Source organism: Peromyscus eremicus, chromosome 4 (genome assembly GCF_949786415.1).
Source record: "Peromyscus eremicus chromosome 4, PerEre_H2_v1, whole genome shotgun sequence".
NCBI classification, from domain to species: domain Eukaryota; kingdom Metazoa; phylum Chordata; class Mammalia; order Rodentia; family Cricetidae; genus Peromyscus; species Peromyscus eremicus.
This window is the reverse complement of record NC_081419.1, coordinates 79,745,490-79,772,463: the sequence shown is the minus strand read 5'-3', so window position 1 is coordinate 79,772,463 and position 26,974 is coordinate 79,745,490. Positions and strand designations below refer to the sequence as shown.

At 38.4% G+C, this 26,974-nt stretch overlaps 1 protein-coding gene across 1 annotated transcript in view; it reads right to left on the bottom strand.

The window, feature by feature from the left end:
* The window catches only part of Ccdc73 (coiled-coil domain containing 73), a 95,805-nt gene extending 69,263 nt beyond the window's left edge, over positions 1–26,542 (bottom strand). Inside the window, exons 1-4 of the mRNA XM_059261043.1 lie at positions 26,389–26,542; positions 15,296–15,367; positions 4,627–4,698; positions 161–196 (exon numbers count right to left, since the gene is read on the bottom strand). Coding sequence (XP_059117026.1) covers positions 161–196; positions 4,627–4,698; positions 15,296–15,367; positions 26,389–26,526 — 318 coding nt within the window. The 5' untranslated portion in view covers positions 26,527–26,542. The remainder of the gene's footprint in view (positions 1–160; positions 197–4,626; positions 4,699–15,295; positions 15,368–26,388) is intronic.
* Between the last annotated feature and the right edge of the window lie 432 nt (positions 26,543–26,974).

The following is a 26,974-nucleotide window of genomic DNA, read 5'->3' as shown; positions in this document are numbered from 1 at the left end:
ATTATAAAATCACAAAGGTCAAGTAACAGGATGACCTCAGGTTCTTTCTGTTTGTAAGATTTTAATCAACCAACATTCTCCCTTATTTAACTGACACTCATTTCTATTATAGTGAACAGTGATAAGTTCATCTAACTATATTTTACAAATTAATAGTTACCTTTTCTTCTTCCAAGGCATACATCTTCATTTGTAGCTGTTAAGTTTTAAAATTAAAATACAGGTAAGTAAACTAGTGATTTCTGCTGATCAGGAAGAATATGAAAGGATTCTATATTTCTATATTGAATTTATACAACATGAACTTGTTCTCACATTCAGAAAATATAAATATATGAAAGAAAGGAAAGGAAAGGCAATCACTAAAGCACATAAATAACTAAATCATATTTAAATACCAATAATTCCTTTGAAGTTTGGTTTAACCCTCCAGAAATCTTAAATGTCTGAATATTTACTATCTACTTTTAAGCAATAGCATGTATCATTTTCTAAAGGTATAATTTTATGAAATCATAGCATTTCTATTTGCATGAGCAGTACTTATATCCTGACTTTGCTTAAATACATATGATAATGAAATAAAAATGACCTTTATTATTTTAAAAATGTCACTTTAAAACAGCAAGATGAAAGTGAATATGCCAACAGAAAAAATAAAATATTCTAAGCAGCACTAAGGACTTTAGCAAAATTGTCAATATTTTTTCTTTGAGATGTCTCTCTTTTTCACACTCATTTACATTCAATAGTTCTTTAAAAAAATAAATAAATAAAATAAACACAGAACCAGCTCTGTTTTGTTATCCCATTCGGGAGTTGTTCCCAAAAGAGTGTATACAAGCTACTTGCCAAACAGAACTATCAGGACAGTTTGGAAGTTACGGTGTTGGTGAATTACACATAAGGAAGCTCTGGTTATGTAGATCTGACAATGAAGAGCCTGAATCATGTGCTGATGGAAATGATCTTTATGCAGTATCCATCACTGGCATTCCTGACAGAATAGATGAAGAAGTTCCAGCTTCTCCTCTCAAAGCTCACTCTACATTTCCATTCAGATCCTGCAATTTCCATTCAAATATTCAAAATGACTCAAGCCACACTGAAGGGAATCAACCAAAATCCAAAGCATGTAGACAGTATTTCACCCACTCTTCAAAATTTGCAGGGAATCCAAGATTCAGTGTTGGACAAACATATAAGAAATTTTGGAGGAATTAAGGAGATGCTCAGACCGCTTTAGAATTAATGTGGTTCATACTGATGAAAAAATGTGCAAATGTAAAATATGTGGAAAGTTGTTTTCTACGTTATCAGTACTTAAGGAGCATTATAAAATCCATATGACAAAAGAATCATACAAATGTCCAGAGCATGACATGTTCCTTTCACATGCATCAAAATATAGAGGTCATTGTAAAATTCACACTGAAGAGAAAGATTTCAAGTGTACAGAATATGGCAAGTCCTTTACCCATGGGTTTTCTCTTCATCTTCCTCAGAGAACCAATACAGGAGAAAAACCTTTCATACGTGAAGCATGTGGCAAGTCTTTTACTCAGAGTTCAACATTTCTTATTCATCAGAGGATCCATACTAGAGAGAAACCTGACAAATGTGATGTATGTGGAAAGTCCTTTATTGTAGGCTCAAATCTTAAAGTTCATCAAAGAATACACACTGGAGAAAAACCTTACAAATGTAATATATGGCCGGGCGGTGGTGGTGCACGCCTTTAATCCCAGCACTCAGGAGACAGAGCCAGGCGGATCTCTGTGGGTTCGAGGCCAGCCTGGGCTACCAAGTGAGTTCCGGGAAAGGCGCAAAGCTACACAGAGAAACCCTGTCTCGAAAAAAACAAAAAAAAACCCACAAATGTAATATATGTAGAAAGCCCTTTACTTGTAGCTCAACACTTAAAGGTCATAAAAGAATACATACTGGAGAGAAACCTTACAGATGTAAAGAATGTGGCAAGTCATTTAACAATGCATCAGATTTTCAAGCTCATCAGAGGATCCACACTGGAGAGAAACCTTACAAATGTGATGTATGTGGAAAGTCCTCTATTGTAGGCTCAAAACTTAAAAGTTCATCAAAGAATACACACTGGAGAGAAACCTTACAAAAGTAAAGAATGTGGGAAGTTCTTTAGGCAGATCTCACATCTACAAAGCATCACAAATTCCACACAGGAGAGAAACTGTACAGATGAAAAGAATGTGGCAAATCCTTTACTAGGGCCTCAAGACTTCAAGTTCATCAAAGAATCCATTGTGGAGAAGGAAGTTAAAAATATACAAATTGTGACAAGTCCTTTGCCCATGATTCACATGTTCAAGGCCACTAAAGACCCATTGAGTGCAGAACCCTTAAAATTGTAGTGAATGTGTTATGTGTTATGTCCTTTTCCCATGGATCATCTCTGCAAAACCTCACTAAGACCATACATTAGAGAAAGTTTACAAATACAAAGCATGTGGGAAAACCTTATCTGGGTTCTTAAATCTTAAAAATTATCACATAATCCATACTAGAGAGAACCTGTACAATATTAAGAATGTGGCAAGTGTTATGGAGTCCTCAGATATTCAAGCCTAACAGAATATCACTAATGGGAAGAAACTTAACAAATGTATAGAATTTTAAAAAGTTCTTTACAAGAAGCTCAAAACTTAGAACATGTCAGAAAATTCATGAAAGAAACAAATTCAACGGGTAATTATTGCCCCAGTATTCATACAATAAAAGGGTTTTTTATAATATGCATAGTGGAAGGAAACCTTTAGCAAATGTTCAAACCTTACTCAATGTCAGATGAGTGACATCAGAAAGCCCTATGCTTGGTGTGATTTTAGAGATATTTTACCAAGAAATAAATTTTATGTTCACAAAAAAGTTCCTTTGAAAACCATCTACATATATAGCAATATATCAAAAAGAATTACACAGAAGTCATGTATTTAAATGATGTAGAATTAATTTGACAATAGATGAAAGTAATAATAATTTAAAATGTTAAGGGAAAGTTTACTAATAGCCAAATTAAGTAAAAATCACTGCATAATTTTTTGTATATTTATGGGACAAGACATTGAGCTTAGAATGATATAGCTTTTGTATAAGTATCACTTTTTGCTAATATTTGAGATTTTATCAAATAAAATACAGATTGTTTTGAACCCTAAATAAATAAATAAATAAACAAATAAACAAACACAGGGCTGTGAATGCAGCACAATGATACAGAACTTTCCAACCATGTGAAAGGCACTGTATTACAGCTCTAGGACTATAAAACAAACAAATGTGAGAATCTGAAGATGTCTCCTGTATCCTGCAGGTATCAGGATGTTCTTATGTGCTCGCTCTCTTGTGATGGCAAAGACACAGACTTCTGCAGTCAGAACACTGTGTTACACATGGGCTTCTGCTTCCTTACCCTTCAGTTAAAATTCTTATAGCTTTGGTTAGACTGATTTCAAATTAAAAGGAAGTTTGTCTTGTTTAAACCAATTCATCCCAAGATGTTAATTATCACTAACCTTAACTAACTATGATGACAGGTACATAGGTTTATTTCTTTGTGTTTCTTTTTCTCCACACATACTTGTATGGAAATAAAGACAAAAAAGAGGGAAGAAAAAATGAGGACAGTGGATATAAACAAAAAAATTCTACAGGATATTGTATCTGAACATATTTTCCTAAGCTAATATTTTCCTTTTTGTTGTTGTTGTTTTACAGGAAGTATTTATTTCTCGCTAAGAATAATTAACACTAATGAAAATCTAAGCTAATATTTTCTAGGGAGCAGATATGACTCTGAGAAAGTCAAAGATGATGGAACTTAAATTAATGAAGGTATAGCTTTCATTTCTCTAAAATATTTTAGTTTTATTTTCTTTATTTTTCAATTACTGATGACTGCTATTCATAGAGGCTTCAGCAGATAACAAGTCAGGATCACCTCTCCTTTCCCTCCTTCACATCTTCTTTCTTTGGGCTTTCTGTTATGGTTTGTTTTTTTGTTTGTTTGGGGTTTTTTGTTGTTTGTTTTTAGACAAAGTCTATGTATCTCTATTCCAGCTAGCCTGGAACTTGAAATACAGACCAGGCTGGCTTTAAACTCACAGATATCCATCTGAACTCACAGAAATCCATCTGCTTCTGTCTCCAGAGTGCTGGGATTAAAGGCATATGCCATCATGCCTGGTTTCACATCTTCCTCATGGGTCAACTCTCCAGTAAATAAAAATACCAGTATTTTTATTTACTGGAGAGTTGACCCATGAACCATGCATGGTTCAACAGACTGACTCCAGTAAAGAAGCAGTATGGGAAAGGTAAGACAATAACATACTTTTACAAAAGAAAGAGGATGAATGAGCACATATCAAAATTATTTAGGACAGGACAGATGCATCTACATCACCAAGAAAACATTTTTTTTCCAAATTTCTCTACACTAGCATGAGTTATAAGTAAAAATTTTATTTCCTGGTTTCCATAACATTCTCACTTTTGTTTCCTGTGTGTGCAGAGAATAGTTTGTCATAATACTCACTGAAGAGAGAAAAAATATACAATTTTCAATTGCAGTTAGTCTATCATAAAAGTCACCTGATTCTTAAAAACTCCCATTGCTTCTTTATGTTCCTTTATTAATGCCTCCTTTTGATTCTGAAGAGTCTCCTGTTTTTAAAATTATGAGAGAAGAAAAAGAACATTATGAGAAGTTAAAGCGAAGTTTAGTAAGTTTTCTTACTTTAAAACTCAATTAGGTTTACAATGAAAATAAGTGAAACACGGGCAGCTGGGGAGATGGCTCAGAGGTTAAGAACACTTGCTGTTCTTACAGAGGACCCAGCTCAGCATCCATATGGCAGCTCAAATCATTGGTAACTCCAGTTCCAGGGAATTGGATGCCCTCTTCTGACTTCTGTGGGCACCAGGCATGCCCATGATATACATATATACATGAAGACAAAGCACTTGTATAATAAAATAATCAATATGAAAATATTTTAAAGTACATTTATTTCTATTTGTTCTCTTGAAATATGATTTTAACCAATTTAATAATCTTTTTGTAATACATAAATTTTGCTTTCATTCACTTCTTCATAATAAAAATACATTGCTTTTTAAAGTTTTAGACTCTAGACACAGCTGGCTTTGAAGCTTTCTTCAATGCCAAGCCAGACATGGTGAGGCACACCTGTTGTCACAGCACATGGGAGGTAAAGATTAGGAGTTCAAGGCCCACCACGGTTACACAGATTGTTCGAGGTTAGCCTAAGTTGTTATGAAAGAAAAAAAAGAAAGGGAGGGAGGGAGGGAAGGAGGAAGGAATTCTAACTTATTTAAATAAAATTAACAAACGACCCTAGTACACAAGAAGAATTGTAGTCTTGGTGTTGGGATTTCCAGAGGAGCCAATTTTATTATCTAAGTGTATATGTTCAATGACATTTATTTCTTTATGGTGACCAAACTATTTTTTGTAAAACCAAAGCACAGCAAAGAATTTCATTCGTTATCTTTGTGTGTGTTGTGAGTGCAAGCCTGCACTGCCACAAAGGCAAGGGTGGAGGTCAGCAGACAACTCAGGTGTTGGTCCACCTTATCTGAGACGGGGTTCTGACTCCCTGCTTTGTACTCAGGCTAACTGGCCAACATGTTCCTAGGGACTGCCCCATCTCCACCTCGCGATCTCACTGGAGGAGTGAGCACTGGAATTATGGGCATGCACTACCTCATCTGGCTTTTACACGGGTGCTGAGAACCCAAACTCAGTCCTCACACTTGTGCAGCAAGCACTTTACCCACCAGGCCATTTCCCCAATCCCCAGGCATTTTTTATTGCACTTATACGATCCAATTTCTCACCTCTCCCCTTTTTCAGGTGAAAGCTATGTCTGATTCTTTAGGCTAAATATTTAATTTTAAGTGTTTTCTATTTTATTTATTTCAAGTTAAGGGGCTAGCTATGGAGATGGCTCAATGGTTAAGAACACAGCTGCTCTTCCAGAGTTCAGTTCCCAACACCTACATCCAGCAGCTAACCACTGCCTGTAACTTCAGGATCCAACATCCTCTTTTGGCCTCTATGGGCAGCCGCACACATGGGACAAACACACACACACACACACACACACACACACACACACACACACACACACACAAGACAGGGTCTCACTATGTAGCTCTGACGTCCTGGAACTCACTCTGCTCTGTAAATCAGGCTAGCCTGGAACTCAAAGAAATTCACTCACTTCTGCCTCTCAAATGCTGGGATTAAAATCCTAAGCCACTATGCCCAGCCCCAAACACATTTTTTAACTAATCATTCTTGTGATTTTTTTAAATCGGCCTGAAAGGGAGGAGAAGAAATAAGTGGACTAGAGATGGCTCAACAGTTAAGAGCACTGGCTGCTCTTCAGAAGTCCTGAGATCAATTCCCAGCAACCTCATGGTGACTCACAACCATCTATAATAGGATCTAATGACCTCTTCTAGCATGCATAAGATGAAAATAACTAAAAGTATATACATACATTTTTTAAAAAGAGGGAAAAAGTTGGCCTCCTTGGTACACAGCTCGGTGGGCTCAGAGGTAGAATGCCTGCCAAGCATGCATGAGACCTTAGGTTCAATCCCAGCACTGAGAAGAACAGAAGAGAAGCCAGGCAGTGGTGCTGCATACCTTTAATCCCAGCACCCTGGAAGCAGAGCAAACTACATCATATTCATTTAGCAAAACGTTAGTAATAGTTTCCCTGCTGGAGCCTACATCTTTCCTGGCCACAAGTTTTCACCCTGGCATACAGTACTAAATGTGTGCCCCTTCCTGTGAAACAGACCTTAAATACAATCAAAATTGTTTATATCCATAATGATTGTACCACTATTGTACCAGTCAGTGGGCCATCTTGCCTGGCATGTTACTAGGGTAGCACACAAGACTCACAACTGACTGTTAAACAATTCTCTCCAGCAGTCTGCACGGTGTCTTCTGATACTACAAAAGCAGGGAAGGATTGTTCTGCAACCAAAGAGTGCAATATGTTCAGAAGTAATTTTACCATGTAGTTGGCACAGAGCCAACAGCAGTTGCACGAGCTGCCTTGTTTGTGGGGCATCATGGGCCTCCCTGGCTAACAAAATCTTATGGTCTAAGTAACCTTTTCCAAAACACACAATGTGCCTTCTGCATTTAAACTCCCTAGCTGATATTTTCACATCTAAAGGCACACACTCCTGTAAGATTTTCTCAGTCACCTGGTTGAGTTGCAAGTGCACCTTACCCAACCATAAAACTCCCAGGACCTCACAGTTATGCCCTGTTTTAGCAGGAATCTTAAAAGTTCTTATTAATAAAAACAAACCCAGGGCCAGGTATTGGGGTGAACGCTGGAAGATCAGAGAGACAGAACAAGCCATAGCTACCTCACCTTGCCAATTCCTCAGCTGATCCTGTTTCCTCAGACTGGGAAGCCTCTGAGTCCTTATCCGAATGGGTCTCAGCTGAACTGCTGCTCAAAAGCCTAAAAGCTTAACCAGCTTATCCAGGCTAGTTCCTGGTCCTCACGCCTTATATACCTGCCATCACTTCCTGGGATTAAAGGCGTGAGTCACCATGCCTGACTGTTTCCAGTGTGGCTTTAAACTCACAGAGATCTGGATGGATCTCTGCCTCCCAAGTGATAAGATTAAAGGTGTGTGTGCCACCATTTTCTGGCCTCTATATCTAGTGGCTGTTCTGTTCTCTGACCCCAGATAAGTTTATTAGGATGCACAATATTTTGGGGAACACAACATCACCACACCCTGTACCATGTGCACACACTGACTTCCCATCCTTGCTCCTTCAGGTGTACTTGCACACATTAAGGAAGCTTTTCTAAATCTGTAAGCTATTCAAAGGGGTTAGCAATATATACTGAGCCCTCTTCATAGAAGGCAAGGTGGGTCTATGAAGCCCTAATCGTTTTTTTGAATGCATTGTTCTTTCATTAGTTTCTGTTGTTGCTGTTGTTGTTGTTGTTGTTGTTTTGACCCCTGTAGTGGATGAACTGCTGTTGTTTGGGCTTAAAAGCCTTCCATGGGTTTAAAAGCACCGAATTTGGTTTCTTGTTATTTTTTTCCTAGATACTTGGTCTTGATACAAATCTTGTCTCTGTTTTTTTTTTTTAATTTTTTTCTCATCCCTCTTGATCACTTCTGCACTTTACAAATCCAAATTATATGCCAACCTAAGTTACCCAGATCCACCAGAGCCTCTTTAACCTCCTCCAACTCACCATGGAGTCTAGCAAAATCACCAACACCCCCACACACCCGTTAGCACCAAGGTTCCTCCATCTCAACTATGAGGAAAACACAGCTAAGCAGCTTGGTGAACTGGGCATCACACACCACCCTTATGTTCATTCCCTTGTTCTCATTTTTACCTCACTGTCCAGTTATTCACTGTTAGATTTTTTTAATGGGTTCCAAAATTTTGATGCCAGAGGGAGCTACTTAACACAGATATAATTTGTATCTCTTTTCCTTCTACCTCATCACACCCCATCTGTAAGAAAAGATAAACCAGAACCTCCTTCTCATGGGCACATCAGCGGCTGGCATATGCTCTCCCACCAGTGAACCAACTCTTGTGAGGACCTCACACAGTTAGCACAATGGTTCTGATTTCAAGACAGCAACAGCCATGTCATGCCTGGAGGACAGCTTTCCACAACACACACACACGCACGCACGCACGCACGCACGCACGCACACACAGAGAGGAAGAGAGAATATATTCATTCTGCTTTTATATATTATTCATTTTATACTCATACATATACACACATTGGTATTTATTTTATATATGTATATTTAAGGACTTAAATGTAATACAGTTTTAAGTGAAAAATGATTGGCCAAGTGTGGTGGTATTCACACTTTAATCCTAGCACTCAGAATGCAAAGGCAAGCAGATCTCAGTGAGTTCCAGGCCAGCCTGGCATACACAGCAAGTTCCAGGCCAGTCAGGGCTACGAGGGACTAAACTTTTTTAAAGACTGTTAGTTCTTATAATTCAAAGGAGAAATCCTGACAATCTAGTTAGTCTCTAAGCAAGAACTATGATGCAAACTGATTGGTTAGGCACTGTAGTAGCATGAATGTAATTGGCCCCCATTAAGCTCATAAGGAGTGGCACCATTAGGAGGTATGGCTTTGTTGGAATAGGTATGGTCTTGTTGGAGGAAGTGTGTCACTGTGGGGGTGGTCTTTGAGGTCTCATATATACTCAAGCCACACCCAGTGTTCCAGACCATATCCTATTGCCTGCAGATATAGCTCCTTCTCCACTCTCAGCTTCTCCAGCACCATGTCTGCCTGCATGCCACCATGTCCACCATGATGATAATAGACTAAACTGCTGAAAATGTAAGCTACCCCAATTAAATGTTTTCCTTTACAAGAGTTGCCATGGTCATGGTGTCTCTCCACAGCAATAGAAACCCTAACTAAGACAGGTACTCTCCCTAAATTAAATCTAGGTTTAATCTTATTTTTGATAAGTAAGTTTTCAAACTGAAATAGGAGAAATATCAGGCATGCTACCACAGTCTCCACTGACCTCTATATTATGATTCCTTAACAGAGGTAAATGAACCAAGATGACAGAATTTATCTTAATCAACAAAGCTTGCCAATTGTCAAGAGAGAAGTGAGTTAACATTATCATCAGGTGTGCTTCTGCAGATAGCCATAATTTCAAAATACTGTAGAAACAAGAAGGGTTTAGATTTAGAACTTCGGCAGGAATCCAAGTTGTAAAGTCAACCATTCCAATGTTCTAATGCTTCCTGAGGACACATATGCACTAAAAAGGATAACAGAAAGGCCAGAGCAAATGCCCTAGCTAATCATGATACATGATCCTGGGCTCTGTAATACCCCAAAAGCCAAATCTTTTGAGAAATTTTTAAAGGCTATTTTGGAATGCTCACAACTGGCTCCATGCTATAAAGAAAATGTGATAGTAAATTACATAAGGAATCTCTTTCAGGACACTTTCAGGACAAACACTTGGTGGCACCAGAGGACCTTAATGGAATTTCTTTAAAACATTTCCATGAAATGACCCATCAGAATAAGGACTGACTAGATACATATTAATTATGGCACTAATAGAAGTTTTACTAAGATTGCCGAGGCTGTCCCTTGTTACACTTCCTGCGTCAGCAGAACCCTCCTGATTAAACTGTCATTCTTGTAGATCCTAACCTCAGTTCCTGTAAATGGGCTTTCCTAAAATTAACCCTACAATGGATTCTGACTGTGTCCTCATCATTGCCTACTTCTTCCCAGGATGGACTGAAACTTCTTGCCATGGAGCTCCAGTTCTGAGAGTAAAAAGAATTTCTTGGTGCTGTGTTTCTAAACAGGTTCTCTAGTGACGTTTTACCAGCAATTTTATTAGAAAACCTTGTAAACTTGTCATTAATTCAGAAACTCACTGTCTCCATCATCTGCAGTCTTAAGGAAAAGCAGAGTCAACAACATGTCAGTGCTGTAACACTGTCATGCTCTGTAACACGAATCTTAAAATGGTCTTATTAATAAAAAACCCAGAATCTGATAGTGGGGTAAATGCTGAAAGATCAGACAGACAAAGGGACAAGCCACAGCCACCACTTCTTATCTCACCAACTCCTCAGCCTGAAAAAGCCTCTAGTTCCTGTCTCCTCACGCCGTATACATCTTTCTCCATCACTTCCTGGAATTAAAGATGTGTGTGCTTCCCAAGCAAAGGCATGAGATCTCAAGTGCTAGGACTAAAGGTGTGTGCCACCACTGCCTGGCTCTGTTTCTCTCCTATACTGGATCAATCTCATGTAGTCCAGGGTGGCTTTGAACTCACAGAGATCCAGACAGATCTCTGCCTCCCAAGTACTAGGATTAAAGGTGTGTGCCACCACTGCCTGGCATCTATGTTTAATCTAGTGGCTTATTCTGTTCTCTGATCTTCAGACAAATTTTATTATGGTACACAATATATCATCACAATGCTCTCCCACTGCCTCCAACTTCTAAGACTGTGATGTCCACATGCTCTACAGACATTGGCTTTCACCACACAAACTTGTTAGACACTGCCCTATAAAACTGGCTATTTCTCCCCTGATTTGAGGTGTTTCCTTACTTCAGATAAACCTAGTAAAGTACTCTAAGGAATACATAAAATGTGTTTAAAAATCGTATCAACACTGAATTTTAGCACATTTCTCCTACATGACTTAAAACTCAAAGACATCGTCTGGAAATGACTCCAAAGAAATGAGATATTTGGAAGCCATGTTGGAAAAAAATTTATCAGTTACTTTGGTTTCAGCACAATATCTAAATTGGATCTCCTAATTGAACAGATATTAGGTTTCACTCTCCAATACCTAGATTTCTATGCTACCAAGAAATTTGAAACTAGAAAATGCTAAGAAAATTGTAAAAAAAAAAAAAAAATCAAAAGAAATGAATCAGCAAGATAAATATATAATACAGACAGTCTTTATTCCTGGGCCTACAGAGTTAGATCTAGATCTGGAGTTAAGAAACTAGAATCTGCCTGGCACAGTGGTATAGGCCTTTAATCCAGCAGTAAGGAAGCAGAGGTAGAGGTAGGTGAATCTCTGTGAGTTCCAGGTCAGCCTGGTCTACAAAGTGAGACTCTGGGGCTGGGTGGCGGTGGCACACACTTTTAATCCTAGCACTCGGGAAGCACAGCCAGGTGGATCTCTGTGAGTTTGAGGCCAGCCTGGTCTACAGAGCGAGTTCCAGGACAAACACCAAAACTATACTAAGAAACCCTGTCTCGGGGGGAAAAAAAAAGTGAGACTTTGTCTTAAAAAAAAAAAAAAAAAAAAAAAAAAAAAAAAAAAAAGGATAAAAGAAACTAGGACCTGCAGGCCAGCTTTGACCTGTTTTGTATTAGCTATAAACTAAGAATTGTTTTCACATTTTTAAATAGTTGCAAAGAGAAACCAAAAAAAGGAATAACATACTCACTCATCCAGGACTACCCATGGCTGTTAGATAGCTGTCATGGAAAACTATCTGGTCTACAAGTCTGAAATACTTACAGTATGGCTCTATACACAAAAAGCATGTGCACTCCTAATCCAGATCAACAGAGTCACCAACTGCAGTGCTTATGAGGTTTTTAATCTTTATACATGCCTAACTATTTGATTTCCTCTTTGTTGACAGCCCAGAACCTTAAATGAGTAAATGCACAGTATTTCTTAGATTATATCTCCAATCATTAGCCTCAATATTGCTTTCTGAATTCTTGGCCACCTGTGGGATGAGTCCAACAATGGACTGAAATTGTGATTTGGAGATGGTTTTTGTTTTCTTGGTTTAAATTGGTGCTCTTAGCTACTGATTTAGGATACTCAGTAATAATTATTTTTAACTTGTCATTTTTCCCTGTTGGCATAGAATGGATATGGAACTGTTTTATAGATATTGTCCTATCTAATGAACTAACAATCAAAAAAGACAGGAAATATATATAAAATATAAACAGCCATCGCCAGGATCACTCATACATGCTAGTATGACTTCATAAAATAGTGTAGATTTGATTTATACATTCTAAATAATAATGGTCTCCTCTCTGGGTCAAGTTGAAGAAGGGGGTGAGGACTGAGAAATGAACTCACTTGAAAAAAGAACAAAACATTCAGAACTAAGAGGTTCTGAGAACACCAGCACCAATACTATTTTGTTTGTGTCAGAAAACCTGTGCCTAGTAGTTATTTTCATAAGAACATTTAAAAAATAAGAAAACTCCCACTGTTTTGGACCAATGCAAAAACTTTAAGGTACTTGTTTACTTGGGTAAAACACCTAGTTTATAAAAAAAATAAATATATACTTCATTCTCAAAACTAGCTTCAAGATCCTCATGTTGCTACTCTGACCTATCTTAAAATATTGCATCACAAATTTTTCAATCCCAATCAGCCCCCCAACTTAAAATTATCCACCTAAAGGCATTTGAGCCTAAACCTACAAACACTCTCTATGTTCTCATCCTGATATGCCTCTTTTGAAACCTTGAGATTATAAAATGTTCAAACTACAATGAGTTCTAATAAATACAACTGTTTTTAACAGGTTGTTTAATGATATTCTAGTCAACACAGCACAGTAATTTTCACACTGCTAACACTATGGACAGTTTCTTCATTTATACAACTCTGTAAAGTACTATAGGAATCTGGCTTTATTTTTCTCCCACTGACACCCAGTTTTAATACTATTTATTAAATAATATATTCTTCCTTGTTGACTTAAAAGCTAATTCTATCATTAATTAAATTACCATATGTATTTGGCTCTGTTTCTGGATTGTATTATGGTTTGTCTACTGAATACATATTGATATATACAACAAAACTATTTTAACTTTTTAATCTTTATTTATTTGTGTGTATATATATATGCACGTGTGCATGCACATGTGTAGAGGTCACAGGCACGTGTAGAGGCAGTGGGAGGATTGAACTCAAGCATCGGACTTGGCAGTACGTGCCTTTACCAGCTGAGCCATCTCACTAGCCCTATTTAATTATTTTATAGCTTTATAATATGTTTAAAAATCAAAGTGCCACTACATCATTCTCCTTTTTTCCCCTAATACTTTCCAGGTTATTCCTCTATGTTTATACAAGTCTTGGAATCAGCCTAAGTACTCCCAAACATGCTCTTGGTATTTTAAAAAGAATTATATTAAATTTTTTTAAAAATTTATTTATTTATTATGTACACAGAAGAGGGCACCAGATCTCATTACAGATGGTTGTGAGCCACCATGTGGTCTCTGGGAATTGAACTCAGGACCTCTGGAAGTGCAGTCAGTGCTCTTAACTTCTGAGCCATCTCTCCAGCCCCTACATTAAATTTTTTGATTTACTGAATTACTGAATTTTATTTTTTTTTAAAGTGTTTGAGTTTTTTGTCTGAATGTATGTCTGTATACCATATGCATGCCTAGTACCTGTGGAGACCAGAAGAGGGCATTGGATCTCCTGGAACTGGAGTTACAAACAGTTGTAAGCTACCATGTGGATACTGGGAATTAAACCTGGGTCCTCTAGAAAAGCAGCCAGTGCTCTTAACCAATGGGCCATCTTTCCAGCCCCTCCTATTCTGAATTTAATACTATTGATTCTCCCTATCTAAAAAACAGATATAGCCAGGTGCATCTGAAAATCCCTGTAGTCTCTGCTACTCAGAAAGCTGAGGTAAAAAGATCACCTGAGCCCAGTCGTTCAAGACCAAACTGGACAGCAAGACTTAGTCTCAAGCAAACTCAGAAACGAAGCACGGCTTATAGTTAAAAATCTATGCAAAGTTCGGTTTGCACTTAGTAGTCACCTGTTTTCTCTCTCCGTGGACAGGACTGTAGGTCTGTCCCTCACATAATCCTGCCCTGGTAACTCCCATATTCTGTACCACCATGTGAGCCAGACTTACCTTAAAATTTCCCATAATTCCTAGTCAGATTTCAACTCTGTCATCTGAATTGTTAATCTGAGACATTACTCCTAAGAAGAAGAACCATCAACTTAATCTTTGCTCTTTAGGTGTTAACTGTACTTTGATGGAAAGGCATAAGAAGTGTTACCATGAATGCGTTAATGGAGATAAGATTGCAGATAAAATCACAGCTTATACTTTTTCTGTTTGGTTACATGATACACCACCCTGCGGAATCATGGGCCCAGCCCTGAGCTTTCACCACCCTCAAAAACACTCATTCCCTATAACATTTGTTAGATGGAAACAGAAGTTTTCAGCAGAATTGTCCTCAGTGTTATATCAGAAAGCTTAAAAATTCTGAAGCCACAAATATCATTATTTTGGTGGGAATTGTCATGAACCCATGTTTCAAATGCTATACTACCTCCAAATATATGTAAGAAATTTTAAAAATTTGTAGTAGATATTAGAATATAAGATTTACTTTATTTTACGTGTATAAATGTTTTGCCTACATGTATGTATATATACCATGTCCAGGTCTGGAACCTACAGAGACAATGAAAGGTTATCAGATGCTCTGGAAATGGAGTTATGAATGATTGTGAGCTCCATCTTGGTGGTGGGAAAGGAACCAGGTCATCTGCAAGAGCAGCAGGTGGTCTTGGCCACTGAGCATCCCTCCAGCCCCTGGAATGTGTTTTAAACAGATGCGGAAGATGGTAATCTGAAAGGGGATACTTACCTTTTGCCATTTCAGTTCTTGTGTCTCCGTAATAATTTTAGCAATCTGCTCTTCATATTGAGTCTCTGCTTCCTAAGTTGAAAAGAAAAAGGACGCTATGAAAACTAAAACTTCAGGCATTTAGTTCCAGCTCTTCCTAGTGAGACAGAAATGGTACACCTTCACATTCACAGAGGAAAACCTAGCATTCTACAAATTAAATTTATAAATTCAGCAGAGGATTGTGGCCCTATATCAATCAAGTAATCTAAAATCTGGATGAGGTTAGGCATGGTGGGCACACATTAATAATCAGCACTTAGGAGGCAGAGGCAGGTGCATCTCTTAGAACATGAGGGTCTTAGTTCAATCCCTAGAATCCATGTAAAGGCAGAAGGAAATAACCTACTTCACAAAGATTTTCTCTGACCATCACACATATGCTGTTGCATGAGCACACAAACACATCATCATCTTCATCATCATCATCAAAATTTCCTTAAAGAAAAAATACAGTCTTAATAAAAAGATAATCTTCCCCAGAAGCTTCCCAACATGCATGCCCTATTATCTCATTGCCATAATGGGGTTACATGTAATCTCTAATTAAATTCAGTCACTGGCAGGGAAGAGTACTTCATGAATAACTACTACCAATGAGGACTTCTCTGACTCATACCAGTAAGAAGTGAACCCTAAGACACAACCAGGGTTTTTCTAAAATTAAAAGATGGAAGGAAATACATGCCAACAAATACCAACATTATATGCTACACAAAAAGCGAAGGTGACATTAGAATCTCTTGCAGTAATAAATATCTATAATTAAAACTGACTGGCCAGAGATGGTAATACATGCCTGTAAACTCATCTACTCAAAAGGGAGACAGACGAATTTCAAGTTCAAGACCGGTTGAGTAACACTGGGAGACTTATGTAAAAATAAATAAATACACACATATGCATTATACACAATATGCATTCATTTCTTCCGAAAACAGTGGTGTTAAAATGTAGAAGAGGACTGGAGAGGTGTCTCAGCAGTTGAGAGCACATATTGCTCAGCAGAGGACCTGGGTTTGGTTCCTGGCACCACAGTGGCTCACAACTAACTCTAATTCCAGGGGGTCAGACATCCTCTTCTGAACTTCAAGAGCACCAGGTAAAACACTCAAAAACATAAAATAAATAAATCTTTTAAAAGATTTTTTTAATGTCGAAGGTACTGCTTTCACCATGTCAATGTGGTTACACTATTTTTTAGTAGAAAAGTAGATTGTAAGATTTTTACCATGATAATGTTCTCAGTTTTATGTATATATTGATTGATCCAGGAGACAATTTTATAAGACGGTACTCTTCCTATTTTAGCTGAAGAAACTGAGGTAGCAAAGGGATAGTTTCTCGATGTCCTAGTTTGCTTCCTGATGTTGTGATAAACACCCTAGCCAAAGCAACTTGGGAGAGGGGCGAGAAGGTTTATCTCAGTTCACAGTTTATAGTCCAGCATCAAGGGAAGCCAAGGACACAACTTAAGGCAGGAACCTGAAGGCAGGCACTGAAGCCCAGATCATAAAGGACCACAGCTTACTGGCTTGCTTAGCTTGCCTTCTTAGTCCAAGACCACCTTCCCATCAGTGACAGCACCCACAGTGGGCTGGGTACTCCCAAATCAATCATCAAGAAAATGCCCCATAGACATGCCCACAGGCCATCTGATAGGGGAAATTCCTCTTTTTCCTTCCCTCTTCCCTCTTCCCAGGCAACTCTAGTTTGTGTCAAGCTTATAAAACACTAACCATGCAGAGCCAGGAGGATCTCTGTGAGTTCGAGGCCAGCCTGGACTACCAAGTGAGTTCCAGGAAAGGCGCAAAGCTACACAGAGAAACCCTGTCTCGGAAAAAAAAAAAAAAAAAAAAAAACACTAACCACAGGGAGGAAGGGGTATATTTGCCTTACAGGTTGCAGTCTACCATCAGGGAAAGTCAGGGCAGGAGCTCAGGCAGAAACTGAAGCAGAGACCATGGAGGAGTACTGCTTACTGGTTTGCCTCACTACCATTCTTATTCAGCCCAGGCCCACAGACCCAAGAATGGTAGCTCACAGCAGAGCAAACCCTCTTACATCAGTTAGCATTTAAGAAAATGTTTCACAGACATGGTCACAGGCCAATCTGATCTGTCTGGGCAATTCGTTGAGGTTCCCTCTTCCTAAGTGACTCTAGGTTTGTGTCAGGCTGACAGCTGAAGCTAGTCATGACACCCACATTACACAGCAAGCCCACTGTGAGCCAGCATTTCATTTGCTTGTTTACATCTGAGGTAAGATCTTGTTACACTGCCCAGGTTTGTCTGGAACTCCCAGCTCAACCACCCAAGTAATTGATACTATGGGCATTGTTAACACTAGAGCTTGTATCTGATCCCCTGGAATTAGAGTTAGTTGTGAGCCACCGTGTAGGTGCCAGGAACCAAACCCAGATCTTCTGCTGAGCAATATGTGCTCTCAACTGTTGAGACACCTCTCCAGTCCTCTTCTACATTTTAACACCACTGTTTTCGGAAGAAATGAATGCATATTGTGTATAATGCACATGTATGTAATTATTTATTTTAGATAAGTCTGTCTCCAAAGTCTCTTAAATACGAATTGTATTATCTTTAATAGATTGTGGATTTGAGGCTGGAGAGATGGCTCAGAGGTTAAGAGCACTGGCAGCTCTTCCAGAGGTCCTGAGTTCAATCCCCAGCAACCAAATAGTGGCTCACAAACCATCTAAAATGAGATCTGGTGCCCTCTTCTGGTTTGCAGGCAGTACACTGTACACATAATAAATCTTAAAAAGAGAGAAAGAGAGATTGTGGATATGATAAGACATAGGGATTGCTATAATACACTGCTTCAAAAATTCTTCATACTCTTTATAGCCCACACAAGTTGGAAAATCCGTTACCAGGGTCAGTGAGATGGCACAGTGGGTAAAGGCACATGCAGCACAAGTGTAGTGACCTGAGTGTAATCCCTATGACCCACATGATAGAAGGGGAGATCACACTACCAAAAGTTGATCTCTGACTTCTAGACACATGTCATGACACGTTTGAGTCCACCAATACATCATACACACACACACACACACACACACACACACACACACACACACACACGTTTTTAAAACCTTTTGCCTATATGTAAGTATATTCTGATTTTAGTAGAACATTTTCAACTAAAAATTAGAAATAGTTGTATGAAAAATACATGTAAATTAAGAACTGATATGAGGGCTGAAAGACAGCACAATGGTTAAGAGGATATGAGTTCAATGCCCAGCACCCACATCAGGCAGCTCACAACTGCCTCCAACCCCAACTCCAGGAGGAACTGATGCCTCTTGCCTCCATTGGCACCTGCACTTACATGCACATACTCACAAAGACACACACACACACACACACACACACACACACACAATTAAAAGAACAAAATAAATATTTTTAAATAACTAATAGGACTGTGTTAATAGTTTCCATATCAGAAACCTTCCTTATAATTTGTTAATAAAAAAACAGCCTCTTTAGTACTATTTTAAAAATGAACTTTTGGGCCATTTCCTCAATATTAGAGATATTTCTCTTGGGCAACTTTTGGCTCATTAAACTAAGAAAATATACAGAAAAGTGCACAGTATTTTATCAAACAACATGGAGAAACTGAATTGAGCAATTTTAGAAAGACAGATTATAAATTTGAAAAGAGAGTAAAAGTAGCTAGTTACAGTTTGGGTTTCCTGAACACACGCCTGCTGTATGTGCTAGGTCCCTAAATCTGTTCAGGGTCAAGAATTGAAAGGGTCTGACCAACACACAGCCCATCTTGTAAAACTACAGCCTGAAGCAAGCACTTTAAAGAAGCACAGCACTTTCTAAAGGTTATAAAGAGTAAATAAACCATCAAATTACTCCTCCTTTATGGTTTTTGTAAAAACACTTCAATCCTTGTAGTCCTAAGGCATCTAATAAAAAATAAGCACTTTTAGGATTCTATATTCTAGGATACTTTATTGAACTTGGAGATAGGATTTTTCTTGCTAAATTTATTTTCTTTCATTGGCAATCTCATAGGAATTTTTATTAAAACTTTTTAAAGTTGCTTGATGGAGTGAAGAAAAACATAGCTAAATAATAAAGATTAAAAATAAGTTTAATAGAAAACTTGAAGGTAAAATGCCAAGAAAGTATACGTATATAGCAATGCTACTTTTGGCAGTGTGGCTAATATCCATTTATCAGGTTCCATGTAAAATAAAGGTATGTATTCTACAGATTGTAATGATCCAATCAATAGTAATGGAACTGAAAGGTGATATAAGATTATTTGCTACAGATTACACTACTGCATGGTCAATTTTCTCCCAGTTTCCTTAGCAAATCATTGTTACTTCACATAATCTAAAATTCCATTGAATTATATTTATTATTTACATAGAACCCAAGGACTTATTACTATTGGATACTTAACTGATTTTTAAAGTAATTTTTATTTATAATTTTATCATAATGCACACTATATAGTAACACAGTTGTTAACTGTCATGGCATGTTGGACCTACAAAACTTGAATCTTCTTAAAAGTACAGGCCCAGAAGTGGTTTATAAAAGGACATCAAGTAAATGCATACTTTAATGTTCTAAAAGCTTCATGGTAAAGGTCTTTCATCCTCCTTATACAACTGATTTGGATCAGAAATATATCTTTTTTAAAAACTTTCAAATCCCTTTTAACTTTTAGAATCCAATAGATTTCACACTGAAACAGGAAATACCATGTTGCTTTCAATACAATACAATATAGGCTCTCAAGTTCAACATAATTCCCACCCTATATGGTGGTCAAATGCCAACCACCCAAATCCTGAATTTGTGACCCCTGTGCTATTATTGATCATCTTTACTCCTTATCAGTAATCCCATGGATCTATCTGTCAAGGTTATTTATCAGAATCAAATCTAGGACTTGGGAGGAATTGACAGCAAGCTTGCCTAGCATAAATGAAGCCCTCTGAGCTCAATCCCCAGCATGTACTGGTGCATATCTAAAATCTAGCACTTCAGAGATGGAGGCAGGAGGATCAGGAATTCAAGGCCATCCTTGGCTTCACCAGTTCAAGGCAAGCCTGGAGCACAGGAGACTGCCTCAAAATAAATAAAGAAGAAAAGGAGTCAAAATTCTAAAATGCACGTACTATGGATTCAATATTAGCTACTTTGTGGATTCAGACTGTTGAATTGTACATCTTTATTAATTTAAATCATCCCATTGTTTTTAAATTGTATCATTACCGATTTAGCCCAACATAGCGGTGCACACCTTTAATCCTAGCACTGCAAAGACACAGGCAAGGAGATCCCTTTGAGTTAGAGGCCAGCCTGGTCTACACAACAAGTGCCAGGCCAGTCAAGGCTACATGGTGAGACTAATCTCTTAAAACTGAAAAATAGTTGGGCGGTGGTGGCACACACCTTTAATCCCAGCACTTGGGAGGCACAGCCAGGCAAATCTCCGTGAGTTCGAGGCCAGCCTGGTCTACAGAGTGAGATCCAGGACAGTCACCAAAATTACATGGAGAAACCTTGTCTCAAAAAAACAAAAAAAACCTGAAAAATAAATTATTTGTGGGTTAGCTTTGAATCTGTAAGTATGTGTGTTTCTTCCTCCCCTCAAGTCTCAGAGATCTATGTGGAAGAGGAGCTGGAAAAATTGTGAGAGCCAGGGGTGATGGATACAAGGAGATAGTGTTTTCCAGACACAGCAGGACTGACACACATGAACTCACAGAGACTATGACAGCATGCACAGAGTCTGCACAAGTTCAAACCTGACAAAATCCAACGTGTAGAAGGAGAAACGGGTAAAAATCCCACCTCTAACCAAGAAGCTATCTGCAATTGATAGCTTCTGGGAGAGAGAGAAAACAGTTTTCTTCAATGAAGAGACACTAGGTATAATCAACCATACCCCTGAGTAGACCACAAGCTCAGAAACAGTTGGCCAACACAAAATGGACTCCACATTTTTTTCCTTTTTTTCTAAGGGGTGGGGTGTGTGTGTGTGTGTGTGTGTGTGTGTGTGTGTGTGTGTGTGTGCACATTTGTGCTTTGGTGTGTGTATCTCTGGGTGTGTGTGTGTGTGTACTTTTTGTTTTGGTTTTGCATTTGTTTTTAAAAGAGAAAAAATATAAAGTTGTGCCAGTAGAGAATAAGGGATTTGGGAGGAGTTGGGGGAAGGGAAAAAATATGACCAAAATATATTGTATAAAACATTTAAAAATAAAGGCCTACAGCACCACTTGTGGCAAAAAAAAAAAAAAGTAAATTCATGTGTTTCATTTGAAATACCCACAGAGATCAGAAAAATAGATCTTTCAGGGAAAGAAAGAAAAAACACAGTGAAATAAAGGGAAAGTGGAATAAGGAAGCAGGAAGGATTAAACAGTTTGGGACATGGGAGGGCAGGGTAGAGTAGGGAATACAGGGAGGGGTAACTAAGACTAAAGACTTCTGAAAAAGTCAGATGAAAACTACTTCTGCAAAACCTTTCTAAAATAGAAACATATGCATATATAAAAAGAGTTCATGGAGTTACCCTATAGCAGGGCAACAATGCCTCAACTAAAAATCACAGGCTAACAAAAAATCCAATGTCTGAAATGGGCTACTTCTATTGTAGTTGCTGGCCAGCGAAATCCCATATACTGCCCCAAACAGTGCAGTGTTGGCTCTTAGTTACCCTCCAGACTTAATGGCAAGACCCTATTGCTGAAGATGCCACATACTTGAGTCACAGAACCTGAAGAAATCAAACTGCTATTGACCTGAAAGCTTCATCCCACGTCTAGACCATGGCAAGTTTTCAGTGCTGGAAAGTGCTAAGCATACTACCAGAGGGAAAAAGTAAGCATCAATTTTACCCAGCTATGAAACCTATGAGCTACAATAATGACCAACCTGACTAGATATGCCCACCAGTACAATAGTGGTATGAATGTCATGGGAGTAACTAACCCCTGTCTAGGGTTTTAGGCCAGTTCCCAAGATGGAACCCATACCTGTCACCATTATTGAGGCCAAGAACACATGGGTAGAAAGGTCATATGCCATAGGGTACAGCCTACTGCTCTTAATCTGCAAAAGGAATATAGTATTAAACCTACTCCTAATGACTTATTGTTATACCCATAGATTAGTGCATTTCTTAAACATCATTAGAGAGGCTTCTTTTTTGTACTAGATGGCAATAAACATGAGACCCATAGTTGGCAAGGTTCAGAGAATAAGAGACTCCAGTGTGGAATATTCCTTTACACTGTGTGAATATATGTCGCCATGATTGGTTTAATAAAGAAGCTGACTGGCTAATAGCTGGACAGGATAAGGTTAGAGGGAGAGTCAAACAGAATTCTGGGAAGAAGAAGGGCAGAGTCAGAGGAGTAGGGAGCAGATACAGAGAGAAGCAAGATGGACATGCCATACTGAGAAAAGGCACCAAGCCGCAGGGTAAAGCATAGATAAAAATATGGGTTAATTGAAATGTAAATGTTAGCTAGTAATAAGCCTGAGCTATGGGCCGAGCATTTATAATTAATATTAGGCCTCTGTGTGATGACATGGGAGCGGCTTGCAGGACAGAAACTTCAGCCTACACTGCAGAGTGCTCAGACCTAAATGGAACATCTGTAACGCAGAAAATGGGAAGAAAAGACTGTAAGAGCCAGAGGCAGTAGATGACAAAACTGTTTTCCAGACATAACAAGGGAGTTGCACAAAAAAATTCACAGTGGTTGTGAAAGCATATACAAGACATATGCAAGCTCAAGCTTGACAAAATTCCAGCATATAAAGAGTAGCAGTCAAGAAATTCCACCCCTAGATGAGGAGCTATATCTTCCAGGAGAGGGAAAGTTAGTTTTCCTTAATGGTGTGGCTTCTCATAGATGGGACACATTCCAGCTGATGGCCATACATACAAGCATATATAAAGGGGCTAGAGAAATGGCTCAGAAGTTAAGAGCACTGGTTACTCTTCCAAAGAACCTAGGTTAAATTCCCAGTACCCATATGGTTGATCACAGCTGTCTATTACTTCTAGGGGATCTGATTCCTACTTCACTGTGGGCACCAAGCATACATGTACACACATACATGCAGGCAAACATTCATACACATAAAATAAAACAACAAATAAATTTTTAAGTAAAATATGCAAAATTCTCACTGGGTGGTGGTGGTGCACACCTTTAATCCCAGCACTCGGGAGGCAGTGGCAGGCAGATCTCTGTGAGTTCGAGGCCAGCCTGGTCTACAGAGTGATTTCCAGGAAAGGCTCCAAAGCTACTCAGAGAAACCCTGTCTCAAAAAACCGAAAAAAAAAATGTATAAAATTCTCAAAGAATTAACAAAAATATGAATTAAAACTGGGTATGGTGGCTCACATTTTTAATCTTCGCACTTGGGAGGCAGGTAATCTCTGTGAACCATCTAAAAAAAAAACCATGTTTGTGCACATATATTTAAAAAAAAAATTAATTTTGACCTCTGGCCCCTACATGTATGTGCATACACACACACACACACACACACACACACACACACACACACACACATTCATAAGTGATATGCATAAACATATATATATACAAGTGAAATGCATAAATACATACACACCTATGCACATACACACACTAAATAAATATACCCACTGTTCTTTTACTAGTCTTAAATATAACAAAAGTTTCTTTGTTTGAAACAAGATGTTAGGCATCCCATGCTAGGTTCTAACTCACTATGTAGCCAAGGATGACTTTGAACTTCTGACCTCTTGACTCCATCTCCCTGGGATTAACTGCTTGAGCTACCACATGTGGTATTAATGGGTGTTGGGGCTCAAACCCAGTGCTCCCCAGCCCCTCAGAGGACATTTAAAGAGTCATGAATTTTAAGCTGGAAAAAGCAAACAAAATATAATATTTAAAACATAAAACATTTAAGTTTTAGTGTCTCGAAGTTGTTTCACTTAGGGAAAGGCAGCATTTTAAATTTATCAAAATATTTCTTTATAATGCTTATCCAAGCCTTTTCTACACTTTTAAACACATTTCTTCTTTAAACACATTTTTGTTACACTAATACATAACTTTTATATGATTTTTATATAAAATGTTACGCTAATATGCAACTTATATGACATGAAATTTATAGTAGAAAATTTCCATAATTTTAAAACTTAGAACAAGGTTTATAATGTTTCAGGGTTTTTTTCTCACTTGTAGCTTATTTTCAGAACAGGAGTGTTGTCTTCCTTGTCTAGAATATGAGATTTTGCAGATGTTAAAAGAAATACTAGCCAGGTGGTGATAGTGCACACCTTTAATCCTAGCACTCAAGAGGCAGAGGCAGGCAGAACTCTGTGAGTTTGAGACCAGCCTGGTCTACAAAGTGAGTTTCAGGACAGCCAAGACTGTTACACAGAGAAACCCTATCTCAAAAAAGAATTTTTAAACAGAATACTTACTTGGGACTGGAGATATGGCTCAGAAGTTAAGAGCTCTGGCTACTCTTCCAAAGGTCCTGAGTTCAATTCCCAGCAACTACATGGTGGCTCACAACCATCTGTAATGGGATCTGATGCCCTCTTCTGGCATAAAGGCATACATGCAGATAGGGCACTTATATACACAAAATAATCTTTTAGAAGATGTTAAGTTTTAAAATTTAAAAAGAAAGAAAGAAGAGATGAAAACAAAAAACAAACCACAACAAAGCCAAGCCAAAACCCGAGATCACTGCTACAGTGGCTTTTGTTCATTTTCTTCTTTCCAGAAGTAGCACAACCTCAGGAAGAGGATGCTTTTGAAGTTTTGCATTATACAGCTATCTCGCTGTTTTAGGGTTTCTATTGCTGTAATAGAAACATTGTCTTAAGAGTTAATGTTGCTGTAATGAAACACCACAGCCAAAAGCAACTTGGGTAGGAAAGGGTTTATTGCACTTACACTTCCATGTAACAGTTCATCATCGAAGACAAAGAATTTAAACAAGGCAGATATATGGATGCAGAAGCAGACACACAGGCTGTGAAGGTGCGCTGCTTGCTCAGCCTGCTTTCTCATAAAACCCAGGACCATCAGCCCAGGGATGACACCACCCACAATAGGCTGGGACTTCCCACATCAATCACTAATCAAGATAATGCCTCACAGGCTTGCCTACAGCTGGATCTTATGAAGGCATTTTCTCAGTTGAGGTTCCCTCTTCTCAGATAACTCCAGCTTGTGTCAATCTGACATAAAATTAGCCAGCATAAACACCATGAGCAAAGGTAACCTGAAAGAGTTTATTTCATCTTATAGCCTGTAGTCCAGGAAAGTCAAGGCAGGACATGATAGCAGGGACCTGGAAGCAGGAAGGACAGCTGCTTCCCTGCCTGCTCTCTCTAGCTTGCTCAGATTCTTGTTTTTCTTTTTTTTTTTTTTTTTGGTTTTTTTGGTTTTTTGAGAGAGGGTTTCTCTGAGTAGCTTTTGGAGCCTGTCCTGGATCTCGCTCTATAGACCAGGTTGGCCTCGAACTCACAGAGATCTGCCTGGCTCTGCCTCCCGAGTGCTGGGATTAAAGGCATGCACTACCCCTGCCCAGCTGATTGCTCAGATTCTTATACTATCCAGAACTATCTGCCCAGGGGTGGCACTCCCCAGGGTGAGCTGGGCCCTCCTACATTAAGAAAATGCCCTGCAGACCTGCCTACAGGCCAATCTCAATTAAGATGTCTTATTCTCAGATGACCTTAGGTGTCAAGTGGACATAAAAACTAGCCAGCACATCTGCTAAAGCCAGTACCTTTTATAATTGTTTAGGCTCTCTTTATCCCTCTCCCTCTCCCGCCCCCTAGAACCCAAGTAGGAGAGGGAGAAGAGAACCAACTCCACAGTTATATTTTTTTTTCTTTATAAATAAGAGGTTGTTTGGGCTTCTTGAAAATTAAAAAAAAAAAGTAAAAAATAATTTTTTAAAAAGCCTGGAAAAAATCAAGGCTTTCTATTTAAAACTTTAAGAGGGACTCACCCTTCTCATACGCAGCTCTTCTAGTGCTTCAAGTAAACTTGTTCTGAAATCCAGGAGCTGGATAGAAGCCATTGTCTCTGAAGAACTCTGAAGAACGAAGGTAGATGATGATGATCTGGTGTTGAAACTATCCTCCATGTTAATATTTATTTTATTTTCTGCAATTCAAAAAGAGTTTTATCTTAAAAAAGATTATTTATCTATGTTTTTCTAGAAAAAACACAATTACTATAAAAATATTATCCCATAATCCTCCAGGTTCAACACTAAATAACAATGTTGCTATCCCTCATACTCCAATATTCATAGAAAGACACTCGGCATCAATGACTCTAATCTACTTCTCATGGTTTAAGGATTTTTCTGGTACCTGAGTACTCTTTAAGGCTACACTTTCTGCCCCTACACTCCAAAATTGTAAAGGCTGGGTTCCTAATATTGCAGACAAGGCTTGACCCTTCACCAGAAGCGTGATGCCACACATTCTCTTTCTAAACTCTGCTTTCACATGAAGCTACTTTTCAAAGATAATGCTCACACTAATTAACAATGCAAACTTTAGACTCAATAAAATTGGAAGAGGCCT